Source organism: Cyprinodon tularosa, unplaced genomic scaffold (assembly GCF_016077235.1).
Source record: "Cyprinodon tularosa strain WSP-4 unplaced genomic scaffold, ASM1607723v1 ctg891, whole genome shotgun sequence".
NCBI classification, from domain to species: Eukaryota; Metazoa; Chordata; class Actinopteri; order Cyprinodontiformes; family Cyprinodontidae; genus Cyprinodon; species Cyprinodon tularosa.
Window position 1 is genome coordinate 71,422 of NW_024039664.1, and position 22,228 is coordinate 93,649.

General features: G+C 40.8%; 1 protein-coding gene across 2 annotated transcripts in view; it reads right to left on the bottom strand.

Moving 5' to 3' along the window:
* LOC119775757 (muscle M-line assembly protein unc-89-like) overlaps positions 1–16,178 on the bottom strand; it is a 73,720-nt gene extending 57,542 nt beyond the window's left edge. For both annotated transcript variants that reach the window (XM_038273826.1, XM_038273825.1), the window contains exons 1-4: positions 16,051–16,178; positions 6,327–6,668; positions 6,127–6,240; positions 5,436–5,771 (exon numbers count right to left, since the gene is read on the bottom strand). In XM_038273826.1, coding sequence (XP_038129754.1) covers positions 5,436–5,771; positions 6,127–6,240; positions 6,327–6,668; positions 16,051–16,081 — 823 coding nt within the window. In that variant the 5' untranslated portion in view covers positions 16,082–16,178. The remainder of the gene's footprint in view (positions 1–5,435; positions 5,772–6,126; positions 6,241–6,326; positions 6,669–16,050) is intronic.
* Between the last annotated feature and the right edge of the window lie 6,050 nt (positions 16,179–22,228).

The window sequence follows — 22,228 nt, forward strand, 5'->3', positions numbered from 1 at the left end:
TATTAGGCCTTAGAATAGGTGTGACTGTTTGAGAGTGTGTGAGGAAACAATTGAACCGTTGGGTTCTGTTGTTTCATGCTAAAACAGCAGGGGTTAATACAGTACAACTCTTGTGGATGCAGAGGCAAGAATTTCTCACCTGAAAAGGTAGAAGCAGAAATTACCACAACAGTGTTTGGGTGCCTTCCTGCTGAATAAACATCCAGTGTGTAGAATACCCTAGGTGTTTGTACTGGACTAAATTCTTTAAAATGGGAAAAGGTCAAAATAAATGTAGGGGTTATTTAGAATCTACGATTAGAAGTTTGTAGAAGTGCAGGATCCAACAAAAAAATAAACACTTGAATATATAGTTTGAAAAAAAATGGTTTGGGGGGACGCCTCTATTCCAAGATAAAATATTAAGAACTAAATGATAAAATAATAGAGCTAAAGTGAGCCAGGGAGGTAAAAGAATTAAAAAGGATGGGTTCAGAGAAGAGTATAGAGAAGATCATAAAGGGGATGTAAAGTTTGTGTCAGATTGATCCAAGTAATTTAAAATACTTGTAGGAGTGGAAGTTAGAGTATGAAATAGATGGTGTGTGGAAGTAGATCAATGGAGAAATGTTATGTGCTGACTAAAAACAAGCACTAGTGCGAGAATAAATAAATATATATAAATAAATACATAGATAAATAAATAAATAAGTATTTATAAATAAATAAATGAGCTCCAAATGGTGAGTTGTTGATATAATACATGCGCAAAGTAGATATGTTATTATTAAATATTTAAATAAATAGATCTGATGTTGTATTTGTTCGTCTTTTAATGTTATGTGTTTCTGTCTTTAAAGTTATGTTTGTGGGTCTTTTATGTTGTTTGTGTGTCCAAAAGATAATGAAACACAGTTTAGAGGGAGACAGCTTGAATCTGCACAAGGATCAATGGATCAATGACTCCAGCATTGATCCAGTTGACAGCCTTCCTAATGCGCCTGCAGGGTCTCCAAAATTATTACGTTTGGAACCAAAAAATAAAAAATTAATAACCCACCAGAAAATTAATTTAATCATGCAAGCTACATACAGGGAATAAAAAAAAATAGAGGGATTAAATAGGTGGATTGTGCAAGCTAAAACATAGAAAAAGCTATGAAGCATAGTTTGGACCATAATCGGGCTCAAGGGAGGGGCCGGTGGTCACAGGGTAAAAACAAGGGGTCACGTAGAAAGCACAATAGGTGCTACAATTGTGATAAGGAGGGCCACTTTGCTGGAGAATGTCCAGACCCCCACAGAGTGACCCTCCCTGTCACCAGTGTTGTGACCAGCGCTGACGCCAGCAGAAATTGCAGTTAATTATGGACCCAGTGGAGGTCCTGGACCTACAGCAAATTTTCCTGTCTTTTTTAAACACATCAGAAAAACCATACTGGCATTTAAACATTCAAGGAGTAAAAGTAAAATTCCTGTGTGACATCGGGGCCGATAAATCTGTTGTGAAAAATACAATACCTCAGATTAAACCGGGATCAAAATGGATCACTGTATTCTCTGCTGATGGGAGAATGGTGGTTCAGCGCATTTCTGAAAAACAATTGGTCACTGATGAAGAGGGATTCACGGTGGAAGCTGATTTTGTGTTGAGCCCAGATTGTCCAGTTAATTTATTAGGCAGAGATTTGTTAAGGAAATTGCAATTAGTGCTGGTGCCTACAGACAGATGGGTTGTGGTGAAGAGATGTACATGCTGTAGGGGGAAGTTACTCCAGAAAAGCAGCTGACACACATGTGATACATTTAGGCTCATTCCCAAAAACATTATTGATTCTAGCAATTAATGGACAGGCAGTTAGACTTATATGCGATTCAGGAGCCTGTAATACTTGTATAAATGCTAAAACCATCTAAAAGGCTAATTTTTGTAAAATCAGCAAATAATCAAACATCCTAGACAAGAAAAAGGTTGCAAGGTTGCATGTTTTTGTAGTAATATCACCAACTCACACCATTAATCTGTTGAAGTGAGACTTGATGGAAAATTAGGCATTGCAATTTTCCCCACGCTGGGGGGGAATGAAGGCGGTATAGATAATACATGTAATGGTGTGCCAACCAAATCCTTCTGTGTTTTATGCAACATGCTTATCATTTCTGCTCCATGTGTATTTTTCCAATTATAGGAACAGCCTTATAAAATTCTGTTCGATGTAAAACTCCAGGTTCAAGATTTAGCATGTGTTAAAGTGACAAATTTACTTCAACCTGTGATGATCCTGGCACTGGAGCTGACCCAGTCTCCTATTATCACTCTGGTTCACTCAGTCTCTACCCCCTCTGCAATCATCTCTACTGGTTTAACCTGTCACTACCTGCATATAAGCTCCATCCTGATGAGCCTCCAGTGCCAGATCGTTTCAAGCCAACCCGGTGAGAACCTTCCAGCCTGATTCCTGAAAACCTGTCTGTTTGCCTGCCTGCCCGCCCGCCTGCCTACCTGCCTGTTACAGATCCTGTCCTGTCCCCTGATTTATGAGCCTGCCTGACCCCTTCTTGGATTTGTCTGCCTGCCTGAGACCAGCTCTGTCAGTCTCTGGATTCTGGATTGATAACCTGTGCTTTGACCCGTTTCTGCCTGTAAGTTACTGAGCCTGCCTGCCCCCTTAATGTTCTGAGATACTTGGAGATCGAACCTGGATCTGAAACTGGACCAACCTGCTGGATATCCCCTCTGCTCATCTGCTGATATCCGAATCAATATCTGGACACACTACCTTTCCCTGGTTGACCCTCAGAGTCCGAACTCCATGCGAAGACAGCACATACCAGTCTGCACACAGAAGCTGAGCGTCCCAGAGTCAGTGTCTCTCACCTGTGTTCTCAATAAACTTTTCAAATCGTCACTGACCTGTTGTGGTGAATCTTGGGTCCACATCCAGCCCCATTATACAACATTTTCCTTTCCAATGATACCATTATCAATGGTGGTTTCTGAAATGTCCAATGTGTGCAGCCGCCCAAAACAGCTTTCTGTCTGTGGCGGAATGAGATCTCCCACCGACAGCTCAACGGACATGTCAAATATTCATAGATATTTGAAGCAGACTTTGAAAAAAAACCTGTTGGATGTACAGATTCCAACGAGCCAAACATCTTTCCATCCTGTGCTTACTAAGTGCTCTGCTTGGTTGAACTACACAGAATGGACAGTTATGTTCCTGATTTATCTGAAAGAAGCTTTCTGATTAAACTGCTGAGTTCTGAACTTTTAATATTTTTAAGAGTCTAGGACTAAATGCTTAGGCTCACTGAGCTGACGAACAAACAACTTGGTGTTACCATCGGTGTCCATCCAAACTACTACAGAGGACTGGCTAGCATTGTTAGCTCCAGCTACTTTATGTCCAGCCATATCGTAGAGGTCACATTGTGACCTCTAACCTTTCCTTTGTTTCAGCTGGACCCACCTAAGCCGGAACCTCCAGGGACCAGCTAAGCTAACCGATTCTCTATCCCCGTTATTACAGTGTACTGCATTCCTGGTTTCATTGTTTATTTTTCCCTGTAAAACTGAATGAAACTTTACTGTTTTGACTGCATTTAATATCAGGGTTATTCACATTTATGTACTGCTACTTTGAAGGACACCTTAAATGCATTATGCCTTAAAATTTAAACATTCATCCGAGACTCTTGAACTTATTGTGGCTCCTGATTCTCTGAGCCTGCCAAACCCTGTTGGACCTGTCATAGTGAGTTTTTGGATCTCTGACCTGTTTTCTATGCCCTGACCTTGCAGATCTTGAGGTCTCCGATCTCAGACCGGCTCTTGGATTGCATACTCTGGTTTGTCTCCTTGATCATTCTGCCTCTCACTGCTCTCATAAAATCTGAACCTATGCATTCCCTTGGACCAGCGATTAACTGTCAAAGAAGGATTCCTCCAGAGCTACCTGGACAGATTCAGGAATCCTCTTAGGTTCACCAGTGACGTCACATGCCAACCAGGTTCGTTTGTCCCCAAACTCTGTAATGGTTAGAGAACCAGAATTCTACGTAATTGAATATGAATAATTGCCCCTTACTTCTGTCTGGTCACTCAACTGTCCAATCTCCTTCCAGATGTTCATATTGCCGACTCTAGAGATTAAACTATAATCTAGCCAAAAAAATTGAACTCACCACCAAATCAATAGTGGTGTGAGGGTTTGGAGAATTTGGAAGTAATAGACGCTACTCACAAATATCAAGATATTGTAGAATATAAATATCTGGCTGGCTTGCCAAATATGGAAGCAGTTGTACTGCATTATGTCGTCCTGTTTCTGACCTTATGCTCACTTAGCAACACAGAGAATGCAACATGTAAACAGAGAGTCTACATACTGGGAGTCACGTACGAATCTTGGCAAAAACAGGGTTCTTACTGGCTGACTCTCACGCAATCAGGTCATGAGCTAAGAGATTTCCAGGAAGAGCGTCCAGTCGTGCACGTGCATCCACACAGTGCGATGTGGAAACTATAAATGCAGCCTGAATCGACTGAAGGTTGGGGGATAACAGAATTTCTGACGATGCGTTGCTGGATGTATAAAGTGTTTAAGACAGCTGTATGAATTCAGTTTTGTAATGAAATGTGCCCCCCCTCCGGATGATAAAATGGTGTGAATCGTGGCCTTCTTTCTGTCATAAGGGAATTCTACCAATGAGCTTCCATAATATCCCTGAGGCTTGCCCCAAAGAACGTATGTTTGTTCCTGGTCACCTTATTGGAACGGGTTCCTGATTCCTATCATACCTCTCAACTATTCTTAAATCCTGATATGACCAAAACTATCAGTCTCAGTTTTGGTGGCGCACCCTGATTCCTGACGTCAAGCAGTATGTGGCAGCATATATTCAGTGCAATCAAGCAAAACCCTCTCTGCCTCTGGACATGTTCTCAGACCTTGAACTCCGGTTTTTCCCCTTGATCATTCTGCCTGTCTCTGCTCACACAGAACTGGTCCTGTGCATTCCCTTGGACCAACGAGTAACAGTCAAAGAAAGATTCCAAGAAATCAGCGAAGACAGATTCTGGAATCCTGGAATCTGGAATCCATGAAGTTCACCAGTGACGTCACATGGCAACAATTTTTAGATATCGAAAAGGTTAGTGAGCAAGAATTCAACATTAGAGACATCTCCATCTGTTTCTGCATTGTCATTCAACAGTTCAATCTCCCTCCAGAAGTTCCGGATGCTGACTCTGGAAACGTCTTCAAACTTGGAAATAAAAGTCGAGTGGAGTTTCATTATATGAAAATGTCTCTATTTTACCTTTAAATATATAATTATGTATTATATAGATTAGACATATAGGATTTTAAGGGTGTGAATGTGTATTGGTAAGTACATAAAGCCAGAGCAAGGTCACCTGGACCAGCTTATAAATGTGGAGTCAGACTGACCTTTGACCTTCAGGGTCACTGTTTTCTTCAGCAGCAGGTCTCCTCCTCTGTAGACGATACATTCATAGTCCCCATCATCCTCCAGCTGGGGTCTCTTCAGAGTCAGACTCAGGTCTCCTGTAGTCAGAGGTTCTGCTCTCATCTTTGTTCTTCCTTCATAGATCTTCTCCTGTTCCTGAGGCTGGGTCTGGCCGTTCTCAAACACATGGACTCTGATGTTCTGGTCAGAACGGGTCCACTCCACTCTGACATCCTGGGGAAAGGCTCTGTTGGCTTTTAGGGACAGCAGGACAGACTTCACCCCCTCTCTGATCTCCACTTTCTCAGACTGAAGCACTGGGAAGAAAGCAGAACATCACAGTTCTCACAAAGGCCAGAGAACCTCAGAAGAAAACAGAACCGTTCCAGATAGTTAAGAGCAAATAGAAGCTAGAGGAAAGTAGAACGTCACAGTTCCACAAAATGTAGAGTCAGAATATCAGAAAAAAGGAGAACACTGTGAAATAAATCACAAGTCAGAGTTTCTCCCAAGGTTCTGATGGAATAATCTGGCCTTTCAGCTGAATTATTTAGAAAATGGTTCAAAGCTAAAAGGCTGGACTGGGTCAGGATACAAGGGTGTAAATAATTTTAGATCTGCAGCCTTCATCAAATCTGGGCTGGTTCATCCTCCATCCAGTGACCAACATACCTGCTGTGTGCTTCTTTTTCCATCTGTAGTACCAAACAGCAGTTCCAACGACCAGCAGAACTACAGGGATCAGAACCCCAAACAGAACCCAGGGCCAGACAGGAGGGGGAAGATCTGGAGAAGATACAAACAGAGAGAAGCTAATGTTTCCAATGATGTCTAAATACCATTAGATCATCCAGAGAAGCTTCCTCTCTGACCTTTGACCTGCAGCTCCACAGTTTCTTGGTGCAGATCTACTCCCATCCTGCGGACGGTGCAGGTGAAGGTCCCGCTGTCGGTGAAGGTCGGTTTCCTCAGAGTCAGACTGAGGTCTCCGGTCTGCAGAGCGTCCTCCATCATTGAGGTCCGACCTTCATAACGCTGGTTCTGGTCCTTCAGATAATCCCCAGCCGGCTCACGAACATGGACCGTGGGGATCCGGAAGTCGTCTCTGTCCCAAACTGTTGTAGAACCACTGGACACAGAAGGTTTGACCTCACAGGGCAGCAGGACAGACTCCTCCCCCTCAAACACCTGGAGCCCCAAGGCATGCTGGGAAACTGAGGACAGAGACAAGAAGCTGTCTGTAGAGAAGTTCTGACAGAACCAAGGTTCTCTGGTTCTCTGCCCTTCTCCTTTAAATGCAGTTTTTAGTTTGACAGTTTGACTTGACAGTTAAACATACAAAGACCATTTGACTGGTTCCTCTCTAACAATTTAGACCTGTTCCCTGGGGTTTGGACTAGGACCAACCACAAGTTTTGATGGTTCTTGGTTCTGATCAGAGTTCAGTGTCTGCTTTTATACGTCTCTGTTGAGTGCTTGTTTATGTCCATATGTGTCTAAGGGTAGGATTGTGTAAATGTGACTGGATGAATGTTTGAATTATGTTTTTTTCTGTCTACTTGGGTCTAACCCGGGCCTGGGTCTGCTGGCATTGTGGGGTCCCCAACTTGCGAGGGGGGTGCATCTCGGGACCTCGGACCCCAGGGTCTGATTAGGGTCCACCTTTGACTTGAATGATGTTCAGTTATTCCTCTGCCTCCTTTAGTGATAATGGGATGTGTAATAAGTGTAGTATTTTTGTAGCTTTGGAGGCGAGGGTGTCAGAGTTAGAATCCAGGCTTCAGGCTGTTGAACATCCAGGAGTTAAAGTAGGCCCCCCATGTAGCTGTCCTCCAAAAGTGCCTGAGCAGCCAGGCGATTGGGTAACTGTACGCAGAAAGCGTAGTCGTGGATCTCTGCCCACTGGTCACCACCAACCCGTTCACGTTTCTAACCGGTTTTCCCCACTCAGTGACACACCCACTGAGAAGCCCACTCTGGTGTTTGGCAGCTCCATAGTCAGAAACGTGGCATTAGAGACACCAGGGACCATAGTCAAATGTTTGCCGGGGGCCAGAACGGGCGACATCAAATCCTACCTGAAACTACTGGCTAAGGATAAGGTTAAATACAGTAAGATTGTTATTCACGCTGGTGGTAATGACACCCGGTTACGCCGATCGGAGGTCACTAAAATTAGTGATGCTTCAAAACAATGAAGGACTCTGTAATTTTCTCTAGTCCCCTCCCTGATCTGACCAGTGATGACATGTTTAGCCGCATGTCATCATTCAACCGCTGGTTGTCTAGGTGGTGTCCTGAAAACAACGTGGGCTACATTAATAATTGGCAATCCTTTTGGGGAAAGCCTGGTCTGATTCGGAGAGACGGCATCCATCCCACTCTGGATGGTGCAGCTCTTCTTTCTAGGAATCTGGCCACATTTATTAGTCCTCCAAAACCCTGACCACCCAGGGTGCAGACCAGGAAGCAGAGTTGTAGTTTAACAGACCTCTCTGCAGCTTCTCTACTGTTACCCACTCTTTACTCCATCCAGACAGTGTCTTGCCCACGACCAACATCTAATAAATTAGCAAAGATTCCCAAAGGAGTAAATCATGATAATCTAATTAAAATCAAAATAACTCCAATTGGGGAAGAAGTTAAAACAATTAAATGCGGTCTGTTTAACATAAGATGGCTTTCCTCTAAAAGTCTACTAGTTAATGACTTGATTTGTGATGATCACATTGACTTGTGTTGCCTTACAGAAACCTGGCTGCAGCAAGAGGATTATGTGAGCATAAATTAGGCAACTCCTTCAAGCTATTTAAATTTTCACATCCCCAGAAGTTCTGGGCGAGGAGGAGGAGTAGCAACAATCTTTCTGCTGTAGGACATAGGGACCCCTTTTTCATCATTCTGCTTCATTCTATCTCTATTCTCCCACTCTGCAGAATCTGTTAGTTCAATCTCTAACGTTCTGCTCTCTCTGCTTTTTCTCATAGTAGCTTCATCTGGTCTGTTCCTGTTTGGCTGTGACTCCATCCTGGAGAGAAATATCAGCTGTGCTGCTGCCATCAACACCTTTGTTTCTAGATGTTGGAGCTTGGCCTGTTTTCCAGTGTAGTCCTGTTTCTCTGACTGTGACTAACTGGATGTGCTCTCTTCATCCTCTTACATGGGAGCTGGCTCGGAGCTCGTCTGCCTGGCTGTGTGTTTCCTGGACGGGGCCGCCTGTGGAGCTGGTTGACAGTTGCCTTTTGTATCTATGCTTCTTTTTCTATGTCTGCTTCTGTCTCCTTGAACCCCAGTGGGCCTCAGCAGATGGCCGCTCACACTGAGCCTGGTTCTGCTGGAGGTTTCTTCCTGTTCAAAGGGAGTTTTTCCTCTCCACTGTCGCTACCAGCATGCTTAGTGTGAGGGATTGCTGAAGAGTCAATGAGTCGATGCAATCAGCTGGTTTACCTTAGATAGAAAACTTTGAATCAATCTGATCTGGTGAACTCTAAAGTGACCTGAGATGAGGTGTGTATAGAAATGTGGCTATAGAAATAAACTGAATAGGGGAGTGGCGGCCTATTGGGGGGAGTGGCGGCCTAGTGGTTAGGGCATTGGGCTTTGAATCCTGAGGTTGTGAGTTCGATCCCCCCACTCCCACAGACTGCTCCCCGGGCGCCTCACGATGGCAGCCCACTGCTCCCCAAGGGGATGGGTTAAATGCAGAGAAGTAATTTCCCTCTGGGATTATTAGAGTATATAAAAAAAAAAAAAAAGAACTGAATTTATAGCCATAGCCTAATTTACTAAATTGGTGAAAATAACTGGATTTTAAGCAGCCGGTCCAGAAACCCACCTGGGATATGAGAGGCCAAGAATCCTGGTGAGTACGCAGATTATAGTTATAATTATTCAACAAGAAACTCTTCCGGTCTCCTTATTTTCACTGACTTCGAAGTAGGGCTGGACGATATAGAAAGAAAGCTTATCGATAAAAAAAAATGCATATTGATCGATATAGATAATTATTGAAAAGATTTGAAACCATATTTTATGTGCAGCTCTGCCTGGACATTTTATGATATTGCTAAATGATTTAATTTTAATAAAGAACACAAACACAGACTTCCAACTAAATCTTTATTTAACCAACTTTTTGAACCATAACAGAATTGTTTTAAAGAAAAATAACTTAGAGACCTGAGTTATGTTATTAAATACTGACATAGAATAAACTAAAGTGACCAGAAAATTGACCAAAATAAATATAACAAATAAATAAATAGAAAACCCTATTTGGGTGGGAATAGTACACCACCAGCTTGTGGTAATTAAAAGATTGTAGGACTAGGCTACCATGTAAACGAGAACAAACTCAACAAGAACAAAAACCCAAACCAACTCACCCTTTAGCATAGCATTTCTATGGGGTATTTTTTCTAACCCCCATTCTTCTAGAGGTGCTGCTGGCACCTCGTTATGGTTCAGCTTAGTTTCCTGCTTTAACCTGAGTTATTACTTTGAAGTTGCTGGCCCCTCAGCATTTTTCTCTCAGTTATTAGAACTACGTGGGAAACTGCCCAGAACTGAATATATATATATATATATATATATACTAACTGTTTTCTCCCCCCTGGTGGGGTGGTATGTGTCATCCTCAAGCTGGGGTCCTCTACCAGAGGCCTGGGAGTTTGAGGGTTCTGCGCAGTATCTTAGCTGTTCCTAGGACTGCGCTCTTCTGGACAGAGACCTCTGATGTTTTACCTGGAATCTGCTGTAGCCACTCTCCCAGTTTGGGGGTCACAGCCCCCAGTGCTCCAATTACCACTGGCACCACTGCTGCTCTTACTTTCCACATCTTTTCTAGCTCCTCCTTCAGTCCTTGGTATTTCTCAAGCTTCTCGTGTTCTTTCTTCTTGATGTTGCTGTCGCTTGGGATTGCCACATCTATCACTACTGCCTTCTTCTGCTGTTTGTCCATCAACACGATGTCTGGTTGGTTAGCCATCACCTGTTTGTCGGTCTGGATCTTGAAGTCCCATAGGATCTTAGCTCGGTCATTCTCAACTACCTTAGGAGGTGTCTTCCATTTTGACCTTGGGACTTCCAGCCCATACTCATGGCAGATGTTCCTGTACACTATGACAGCTACCTGGTTGTGGCGTTCCATGGATGCACTTCCTGCCTGCATTTTACACCCCGCTGTTATGTGCTGTATTGTTTCAGAGGCATCTTTGCACAGTCTGCATCGGGGGTCCTGCCTGGTGTGTTAGACCCTGGCCTCTATTGATCTTGTACTGAGTGCCTGTTCTTGTGCTGCCATGATTAGTGCCTCTGTGCTGTCCTTCAGTCCAGCCTTTTCCAGCCACTGGTAGGATTTTTTGATATCAGCCACTTCTTCTATTTGTCTGTGGTATATGCCGTGCAGCGGCTTGTCCCTCCATGATGGTTCTTCTTCCTCTTTCTTGTCCTCACTTTCAGTTTTCTCCTGCCTGAGGTACTCACCAAGCCATTTGTCTTTGGGGGCCATCTTTCTGATGTACTCCTGGATCTTAGTTGTTTCATCCTGGACAGTGGTCTTGACACTCACTAGCCCTCGGCCTCCCTCGCTACGCTTGGTGTACAGTCTCAGGGTGCTGGATTGGGGTGGAACCCTCCATGCATTGTGAGGAGCTTTCTTGTCTTGATGTCAGTAGCCTCTATCTCCTCCTTTGGCCAGTTTATTGTACCAGCCGGGTATCTGATGACTGGTAGGGCATATGTGTTGATGGCTTGGATCTTGTTTTTCCCATTCAGCTGACTTTTCAGGACCTGCCTTACTCTTTATAGGTATTTAGCTGTGGCAGTCTTTCTTGCTATCTTTGAGACCATGCGACCGCACTTGTCCAGCCCGAATGACATCCCAATGTTGTTGCTGTAGATCCTGGTAGTGTGGATCAGTGAGTCGATGTCTCGCTCGCGCCTGGCATACAGCTTGATGTCATCCATGTAGAGGAGGTGACTGATATATATATATATATATATATATATATATATATATATATATATATATATATATATATATATATATATATATATATATATATATATACAGTGGGGCAAAAAAGTATTTAGTCAGCCACCAATAGTGCAAGTTCTCCCACTCAAAAAGATGAGAGAGGCCGGTAATTTTCATCATAGATATACCTCAACTATGAGAGACAAAATGAGAAAAAAAAATCCAGAAAATCACATTGTCTGATTTTTAAAGAATTTATTTGCAAAATATGGTGGAAAATAAGTATTTGGTCAGTTACAAACAAGCAAGATTTCTGGCTCTCACAGACCTGTAACTTCTTCTGTAAGAGGCTCCTCTGTCCTCCACTCGTTACCTTCATTAATAACACCTGTTTGAACCCGTTATCAGTATAAAAGACACCTGTCCACAACCTCAAACAGTCACACTCTAAACTCCACCATGGCCAAAACTAGAGAGCTGTCAAAGGACACCCGAAACAAAATGATAGACCTGCACCAGGCTGGGAAGTCTGAATCTGCAATAGGTAAACAGCTTGGTGTGAAGAAATCAACTGTGGGATCAATTATTAGAAAATGGAAAACATACAAGACCACTGATAATCTTCCTCCATCTGGGGCTCCACGCAAGATCTCACCCCGTGGGGTCAAAATGATCACAAGAACGGTGAGTAACAATCCCAGAACCACACGGGGGGACCTAGTGAATGACCTGCAGAGAGCTGGGACCAAAGTAACAAAGGCTACCATCAGTAACACACTACGCCGCCAGGGACTCAAATCCTGCAGTGCCAGACGTGTCCCCCTGCTTAAGCCAGGACATGTCAAGGCCCGTCTCAAGTTTGCTAGAGAGCATTTGGATGATCCAGACCATGACTGGGAGAATATCATATGGTCAGATGAAACCAAAATAGAACTTTTTGGTAAAAACTCTACTCGTCGTGTTTGGAGGAGAGAGAATGCTGAGTTGCATCCAAAGAACACCATACCTACAGTGAAGCATGGGGGTGGAAACATCATGCTTTGGGGCTGTTTTTCTGCTGAGGGACCAGGACAACTGATCCGTGTGAAGGAAAGAATGAATGGGGCCATGTATCGTCACATTTTGAGTGAAAACCTCCTTCCATCAGCAAGGGCATCGAAGATGAAACGTGGCTGGGTCTTTCAGCATGACAATGATCCCAAACACACCGCCCGGGTAACGAAGGAGTGGCTTCGTAAGAAGCATTTCAAGGTCCTGGAGTGGCCTAGCCAGTCTCCAGATCTCAACCCCATAGAAAATCTTTGGAGGGAGTTGAAAGTCCGTGTTGCCCAGCGACAGCCCCAGAACATCACTGCTCTAGAGGAGACCTGCATGGAGGAATGGGCCAAAATACCAGCAACAGTGTGTGAAAACCTTGTGAAGACTTACAGAAAACGTTTGATCTCTGTCATTGCCAACAAAGGGTATATAACAAAGTATTGAGATGAACTTTTGTTATTGACCAGATACTTATTTTCCACCATATTTTGCAAATAAATTCTTTAAAAATCAGACAATGTGATTTTCTGGATTTTTTTTTCTCATTTTGTCTCTCATAGTTGAGGAATATCTATGATGAAAATTACCGGCCTCTCTCATCTTTTTAAGTGGGAGAACTTGCACTATTGGTGGCTGACTAAATACTTTTTTGCCCCACTGTACGTATATATATATATACGTATATATATATATATATATATATATATATATACCGTATTTTCACGACTATAAGGCGCACTTAAACGTCTTTTTTTTCCCTCAAAATGTGCGGTGCGCCCTATGGTGCGGTGCGCCCTATGTGTGTTGTAACTGCGACTTTTGAGACCACCTCATTGAGGAGATGATGAAAGAGTGGCTGAATGTAAGGAGACCAGGTGTTTTTTTTCCACTCATCACCATTAATCTGTAACTCCATGCGTGCCCATCTCACAGCTGATGTGAAAAACATGGGGAAACAAATTAACGCTGTGCTCGCTGTTCAACCGCTCGACATTGGTGTGAACCGGACCCAGCAGGTGCAGCAGAAGCAGCGAGTTTACATGCAAAGTCAATGGTTGACGCGCATATAGGCGCAGCAAAAGGTCCCGCAGCGCGTTTTGGTGCAGCACGTCGGGAGCGTTTAAGCATCGCACCGCCAACGCGCTGCTGCTGCTCAGATGGAAAAATTGAAGTTTTGCTGCTGGACGCGCCGCATCAACCAATCAGAGAAGCTGATCTGGGAGCTGGCAGCGAGACAGACAGCGCTCTGATGACATATGATATTAACGCAAATGAAAAGGCTGGGTGAACGCTGTGCTCGCCGTTATCCCGGGGGTCTGACAAAGGAACTTCAACCGCTCGACATCGGTTTGAAGCGGCCGTTCACAGTAAGGCTGCGAGCGGCGTGGGAGCGATGGATGACAGACTGAGACCAAAGTTTCAGGATAAGTGGAAGGCAGCGCCGGGCAAGTTACGCCACCGTTTGAGGATGGATTGTAGATGCTTGGACTACTACGTGTCTGCTGGCTCTGTTGTTCAAGCTTTCGCAAAAGCCGGCATTATTTCTGAGGAGCTGCGCTGCACGGAAAGTGACTGACAGCGAAGAAGGGGAAACTGGCATGTCTGATTTAGCGCAGCTGTTTTATTCAGAGGAATGCTGAGGATAACAGAGGATGATGACTTTGATGGGTTTGATTAATACTTTGTAATAAATACATGAATAAAGCACAATCATACTCAGGTTTGCTCCCGCTCTATTTTTCTCCCTGAAAGCTTAATTCAATGGCAGCCTCTGAGCGCGTCTCCTCCTCTTCACCGCGGTGGCTGGCAGGTGTTTTTTCATCTAAATAATCTAAATCTTGCAGCTATATTTGCTGTGATCAGTGGGAATAAATAAGTATAAATATGTTTTTAAGTGAGAAAGGCCACCTGAAAACTTAATAATTGCAGTCAGTTCATCCAGATTATCTATTTCTGTCGGAGGCGCTCAGACCCCCACATACCAGCGGTGCGCTGACAGCAGAAATCTCTTCATCAGCAGCCTGTAGGCTGGGCAGCCTGGGGTTCACCGTGGCAGCTGGCAGGTGTTTTTCATCTAAATAATTTTAGCTGCAGGCACCAGGATACCGGCAATAAAAGCGAACATATTCCGTCAGCAGGTTTCAGGATTTTAAGTTAATTTAGGAGTGATCACAGCGCTGTGTCATCTGCGATGTGTCTGTCTCACGGCCAGCTGCCAGGTTTGATTAATACTTTGTAATAAATACATGAATAAAGCACAGTCATACTCAGTTTTGCCCCCGCTGTATTTTTAAATACGCAGTAGAGCTATTTAAAGGTAGTAGAGGACTTGTACCTGTATATAAAAAACGCGCCCTATAGTCCGGTGCGCCTTATGTGTGTGTTAAATACAGAAATGGGGCACATAACTGAGAGTGCGCCTTTTAGTACGGTGCGCCTTATGGTCGTGAAAATACGGTATATATATATATATATATATATATACATATATATGTATATATACATATATATGTATATATATATATATATATATATATATATATATATATATATATATATATATATATATATGCGTGCAATGATTGAATAAATGGCACAGTGTACGCCATGCTTAAACCTAATCATTGGTCTAAACCAGGGTTCTGCAACCTGCAGCTCTTTAGCGCCCCCTGCGGCTCACTGGAGCTTTTTCAAAGCAAACAAACTGGAAAAAGATGGATTTCTGTTTGTTTCTTTCTTTCTTTTAATATCATGTCGAGAACAAACTTTTTGTTTTTGATAACTGTAAGCATCTGTTTGCTAAATAAATTTCAACAATAAATGTAAACATTTCTGTGTCAGCCTGGGATCCGTTTCAGGCAGCTGTTGGTTCACTGTCATTAGATGATTCTGTTTCCATGGCCTGCTTACCTGAGCTGCTGCTGCAGGATGGGATTCATTCTCACTGTGCTTTGAAGACGACTGCTTTTTATTTCCACGTGGAGCTTTGAAGTTTCAGCAGTCCTATTACTCACATTACATGTTTTTAAATCCTCAAAATAAAAATAACACCAAAAATGGGATTTCTTTATAGTGTTTCTATAATTCCATCGATTCCAGAAATCATGATAGATTAAAACTGTAATAGGAGTTAAAGATTAGTCACATGGTGTCATTTTCTCCAGTTTGAGCTGCAGGGAAAATAAACATTTAATCATGAATGTTAATTTTATATCTGAACCTATTCGGTCATTTTATTCTGACACCCAGCAGAAAGTTTAACCCACTGATGATGACGCCTCTGCTGTTAATAAATATGTTTAATAGCCTTTCTGGTTACATTTCTCTTCAATTAAGAACCTCAAATATATTACTATAATAAAAACTTACTGGGATAATCAGGGACATTATGATCATATCCGCATTAATTCAGCGTTTATGACGTCATATTCTCCTGCTTTCAGTTTCTACCAGATGTTTGAGAAAAGACGCAGTGCTTTTATTTTGAAAGGTCTGTGTAGATTAAATCTGGATTGGCAGATTAAAGACTCCTGAATTTCTAACGAACCGCGCTGCTGTGACTGTAGCCCGGCTTCACTTACCGACCAGAACCAGAACCAGAACCAGACCCATCTCAGAGCTTCCTTTAGATCCACATTAGGAGGCAGAATCCAGCAGACCAGGACCAGAACCCGGACCTTTCCAAACTTTCGGTTTCTGACGGGACGTCACCTGCCTGCCCCCCGGAGGCGGAGCCTGGAGAAGCAGGATGGGTCTGCCATAAACTGACCGATCTGTAGATCCCAGCTGTATGGCAGGCTGTTATGAAATTTAATGTAGCGCTGTCCTCTCTATTGTTCCATTTGTTGATCTCTAAAATAAGATTCTTCCTGGTCTAAAATACATTCCTACTACTCAGAACTGTACATATAGATATCCTAAAATACATTTTTGTCATCAAAAATAAAATTTTAGGATGCCTAAAATAGAATTGTACTAGTAAGAATAAAATGTCAAATACCTAGAAATCTTTCCAAAGTGGCCTTTAGACCTTTATTTGCTTGACTGAATATGTAATCCAGATGTCTCCGATCATTTATTCCTGGTCAAAAGAAACATTTCAAATATCTGAAATGTAATTCCTACTACTAATGACGTCATTTTCCCATTCATGTGTGTTGGGCTTTTATTTCCACATATCGACTATACCATACTTCCTATTTAAAATGAATTCTGACAAGGATCAACTCTAATTTCATATCTCTATAATAGTTATATTAATAGTAATAGTAGTTACTGCTAGTCATGATTACTATAACAGATATAAAAAATGAATATAACATTCTAAATATCTAGAAATTAAATTCTTGACATCAAACATATGTTTGTACTGGTAGAAATATAATTACAGATATCAACTATTGATATATAAATAGTTACATTGGAAGTTCAGATATCTACATTTTAATAATGCCTATCCAAAATGTAGTGTTAGAACCTTAAAAACATATTTTGACTAATATAAAAAAAAATTTAGGCTCCTTTTTAAAATAAAATAAGCAGGCTGACTCAGAATTAAACTTTAGATATCGCTAATTACATTTCTATCTGTAGAAATTAGATTTTAAGTTCTCTGGAATCAAATTTTGACTAGTAAGATCTACATTTCAGATATTTACAAATCTTTACTTATTTTAAGTGGCTGTTTTAACATATATTTGCTTGTATTTCAGATATCTTTAATAGTATTCCTCCTATCTAAAATAAACATTCTGGATGTCTAAAAATAAATTTCAGATCTCCATAAACTGATTGCTACTGGTCAGAATTTTTATTTCACATATCAAGAATCAGTCACTAAAAACAGCAGATCTGACGTAGTTTAAGGTTTTCGGACCTAAATTCAAAACATTTATGAGTCTAGCTTCTCTGTGTGGATCTGAAAGCAGTAATGGCAGCAGTAATAATCTAACTGATGAATGGAAAATGAAAGGATCTCGTCCTCAGGTGGGGACTAGTGGAGACAGAGAGTGTCTGCAGGAGAAACTTCACCAGAAAGTTCTGCTCATGTTTTACTCCAGAGGGAAAATATTCCCAGGTTGTTATGAAGCAGGAATAATGACTTCCTGGGTGCGGTGTGCACTGATACGTTGCATCAATAATCAGTGACGTTAAAGCAGTCATTTCTAATATAGATATGAAGAACGGGAACTATAGATATCCACAACTAAATGGTTCCTGGTACAAATGTAGCTGCCAACATCTGTAAAGACATTTCTACTAGTATAAATACAGTTTAGATGTCAGAAATTATATTTTAGATAACTGCAATGTTTTCTTCATTCTTGATATCTGAAGTAAAAATTATGATTAGTAACAATCGGATTATGGAGATCTGAAATTTATTTTCAGACATCCAGAATGTTTATTTCAGATAGGAGTAATTTCACTGCAGATATCTGAAAGTATTCATGCCCAATAGGCACAAATGGGGAAAAGTGACGTCATTTCAGATATCTGAAAAGTTCACTTCAGATAGAAGGAATATATTTAAAGATATCAGAAATACAAACAAATATATGTTAAAACGGCCACTTGAAATAAGTAAAGATTTATAAATATCTCTAATTTTGATTTTTTGACAAAGAAGAAATCCATTAGAGACATCTGAAATACACATTCAGTCAAGCTAATAAATGTCAAAACGTCCTGCCATATTCAGAGGCGGTTCTAGAAATGTTTCTCTGCAGCTGAAGGGGGCAGGAAGCATCCTGTGTTCCTGCATGTTTTCAGCAAAAACCAGCTGAACTAAAACCTGCAACAGTCGACAATAAGGAGGACAATGAATATGTTGTCTCTATAGAAATATGTGTATAGACTATAGTTCAGTTTATAAACTGTGTTTTATGTCTTTAGATCTGGGAAAAACAAAACATTGTTAATTCACCTGCAACATCTGGTTAAGTAGATATAAGTTTTTTAGTCAGCAAATTAATCATTAAAGTGGGATTATTTGTTATTATGTATTTAATTTCAGCTCCAAATGATTTCTACTTATAGTTTTTATTGTGTTTTATATAAAATAATGGGAGAAAAAACACATTTAGCCAAAGAGAAATCTTAATAGCTCCAAATTAAAGTCGCAGAAATTCAAGGAAATCTTTAGTTTCAATAAAAGCAAAAATATGAGCAATTTAGGACAAGTTATTATTTGATACATTAAAAGAGTTCAGGATAGCCCAACCTATCGTGAACTCGTTAGTGGTGAATAATTGTGCCATCTGCCCAGGCATTACGGATAGCATAGTAAAGCCCAGATGACCTGATTAAATGACTAACTTTCTACTTTCAGACCTTTGGTCGCTCTGAGGAAGCTCTGCTGTCTCTGTGACTGCAGAGCTTAGGTCAGTGAAGGACTACCTGAGACCTTCCTGGCAGAAGAACAATGGAGTCTGCTGGCAGCCATCAGCAACAACAACAACATGTCATCAAGTCAGCGGTCAGATCTCTATCAGTGATGTCATCGCCGCTTTAGAAAAACCAAAGCTGGAGGAGCAGGTTTGAAGGAGTGAGTGGAGGAATGAAGAAGAACAGAGACAGGAAGTCAGATATGGATAAAGATTATTTATTTCATAAAGAGAGTTTTGCACATAGTTAATGTGGTTTAAGATCTATTTCTCTAACCTTTCCTTTATTTTAAGTTCTCCATATTTCTATTGATCAGAGCTGTTGTTGCAGCAGAGGTCAGTTATGCTGTAAGCAGAGCTTCAGTAGGTTCATTCTGGACTGAGTGACTGAGCAGGTCCCTTACTGAGCAGAACCAGCTGCTGCTGCTGCAGAAACATCTCAGACCTTCTACTGGAACGGTTCCTTTAAATAAACATCTGGAACCAGAAAGCAGCTGGAAGGTCAGACATCTGCAGATCTACATCCAGGAGGACTGAAGTTGGTGTTTTAATTTTATTTCCAGATGTTCCACATGTTGACTTTCTTCAGGTTAACCAGTCTGTTAACCGGTTATTATCTGACTGAGGCAGGAGGTAAACGTGTCAATCACTCTCAGTGTGTTTATAGCACCATCTATCCTGCACTCTGACAAAAGCCCAGTTTGGAGTTTGAACCATTTCAACCAGTATAAGTCAGGAACAACTGAGCATCTCTGCCACTAAATGTGCTGCTTTTCCTACATGGGATGTTTCCTCATAAATAGAAAAAGTTTTAGTGAGTGATTAATAAACACATTCTGCACTGGTTACCAAGTATGTTCTTATAATTCATGTTAAATATTGGAAGGTTAGAAAACAGTAATATTTGAAATAGTTCTGAAATTATATATAAAATCAATAAATAACAGCTGTAACAGCAATGATATTCAGTTCTATTCAGTTTATTTCTATAGCTCCAATTCACATCATGTCATCTCAGGTCACTTTATAGATCCATACCAACCAGATCATCCAGTCAGATTGATTCAAAGTTTTCTATCTAAGGAAAACCAGCTGATTGCATCGACTCATTGACTCTTCAGCAATCCCTCACACTAAGCATGCTTGTAGCGACAGTGGAGAGGAAAAACTCCCTTTGAACAGGAAGAAACCTCCAGCAGAACCAGGCTCAGTGTGAGCGGCCATCTGCTGAGGCCCACTGGGGTTCAAGGAGACAGAAGCAGACATAGAAAAAGAAGCATAGATACAAAAGGCAACTGTCAACCAGCTCCACAGGCGGCCCCGTCCAGGAAACACACAGCCAGGCAGACGAGCTCCGAGCCAGCTCCCATGTCAGAGGATGAAGAGAGCACATCCAGTTAGTCACAGTCAGAGAAACAGGACTACACTGGAAAACAGGCCAAGCTCCAACATCTAGAAACAAAGGTGTTGATGGCAGCAGCACAGCTGATATTTCTCTCCAGAAATATCTTTTGTTGTTGCACCAGAGGTTGACACATTAACTCCAGCCTCAGTCAGATAATATTTATATTTACAATATAAATGTAACAGTAATAAATATAAATGTAACAGTAATGAATTTAGATGTAACTGTGTTGCTGGTTAAGTCAAATGAGGGTTTAAGTCTGGATCTACATATTATATTCTATGGTGATTCATTACATCTGAGGTTATTGATGAAGAGTCAACCATAATATCCAAGCCGATATCGTCTTTCCAAGCTCATCTAGGAGGAGAATATATTTTCATTATGAGTCGATGCAATCAGCTGGTTTTCCTTAGATAGAAAACTTTGAATCAATCTGACTGGATGATCTGGTTGAATTGTCTCTATAAAGTGACCTGAGATGACATGATGTTAATTGGAGCTATAGAAATATACTAAATAGAATTGATTCAGTATAGAAACTGCAGATCTCAAATGTTCTAAATGCATAGTTTCAGCTAATGTGTGCCTGTTTCTGATTTTCTGACCTGCTGCTCGTTAGTCAGTGTGACTAATATCACCTTCTGTCACTTCATGGAGGTCACATGAATTTCTGCAGCTCCTCAGAGACCCTCTGTTTCACACATGGAGACTCTGCTCTAAGTTATTAAGGAAAACTGCCCATAACAGGTGCAGCTGCCTTCCCTCCACAGGCCACACCCACACCTACCTCATTACCTGCCTCCACCTAACCCTAACCCTAACCCTAAACCTTTTCCACTGGGATTTTCTTCCACATCTGTCTCCAATGTGTAAACATAGGAGAATCCTTAGCTGTAGATTTTAGACTGTAGATTAATAGATTTTAGACTGTAGATTATTAGATTTTAGACTGTAGATTTTTAGATTTTAGACTGTAGATTATTGGATGTTAGACTGTAGATTATTGGATTTTAGATTGTAGATTATTGGATTTTAGACTGTAGATTATTGGATGTTAGACTGTAGATTTTTAGATTTTAGACTGTAGATTATTAGATTTTAGACTGTAGATTATTGAATTTTAGATTGTAGATTATTGGATTTTAGACTGTAGATTATTGGATTTTAGATTGTAGATTATTGGATTTTAGACTGTAGATTATTGGATTTTAGATTGTAGATTATTGGATTTTAGACTGTAGATTATTGGATTTTAGACTGTAGATTATTGGATTTTAGACTGTAGATTAATAGATTTTCGACTGTAGATTAATAGATTTTAGACTGTAGATATTAGACTGTAGATTATTGGATGTTAGACTGTAGATTATTAGATTTTAGACTGTAGATTTTAGACTGTAGATTTTTTTATTTTAGACTGTAGATTTTTAGATTTTAGACTGTAGATTAATAGATTTTAGACTGTAGATTAATAGATTTTAGACTGTAGATTAATAGATTTTAGACTGTAGATATTAGACTGTAGATTATTGGATTTTAGACTGTAGATTAATAGATTTTAGACTGTAGATATTAGACTGTAGATTATTGGATTTTAGACTGTAGATTTTTAGATTTTAGACTGTAGATTAATAGATTTTAGACTGTAGATTAATAGATTTTAGACTGTAGATTAATAGATTTTAGACTGTAGATATTAGACTGTAGATTATTGGATTTTAGACTGTAGATTTTTAGATTTTAGACTGTAGATTAATAGATTTTAGACTGTAGATTAATAGATTTTAGACTGTAGATATTAGACTGTAGATTATTGGATTTTAGACTGTAGATTATTGGATTTTAGATTGTAGATTATTGGATTTTAGACTGTAGATTATTGGATTTTAGACTGTAGATTATTGGATTTTAGACTGTAGATTAATAGATTTTCGACTGTAGATTAATAGATTTTAGACTGTAGAT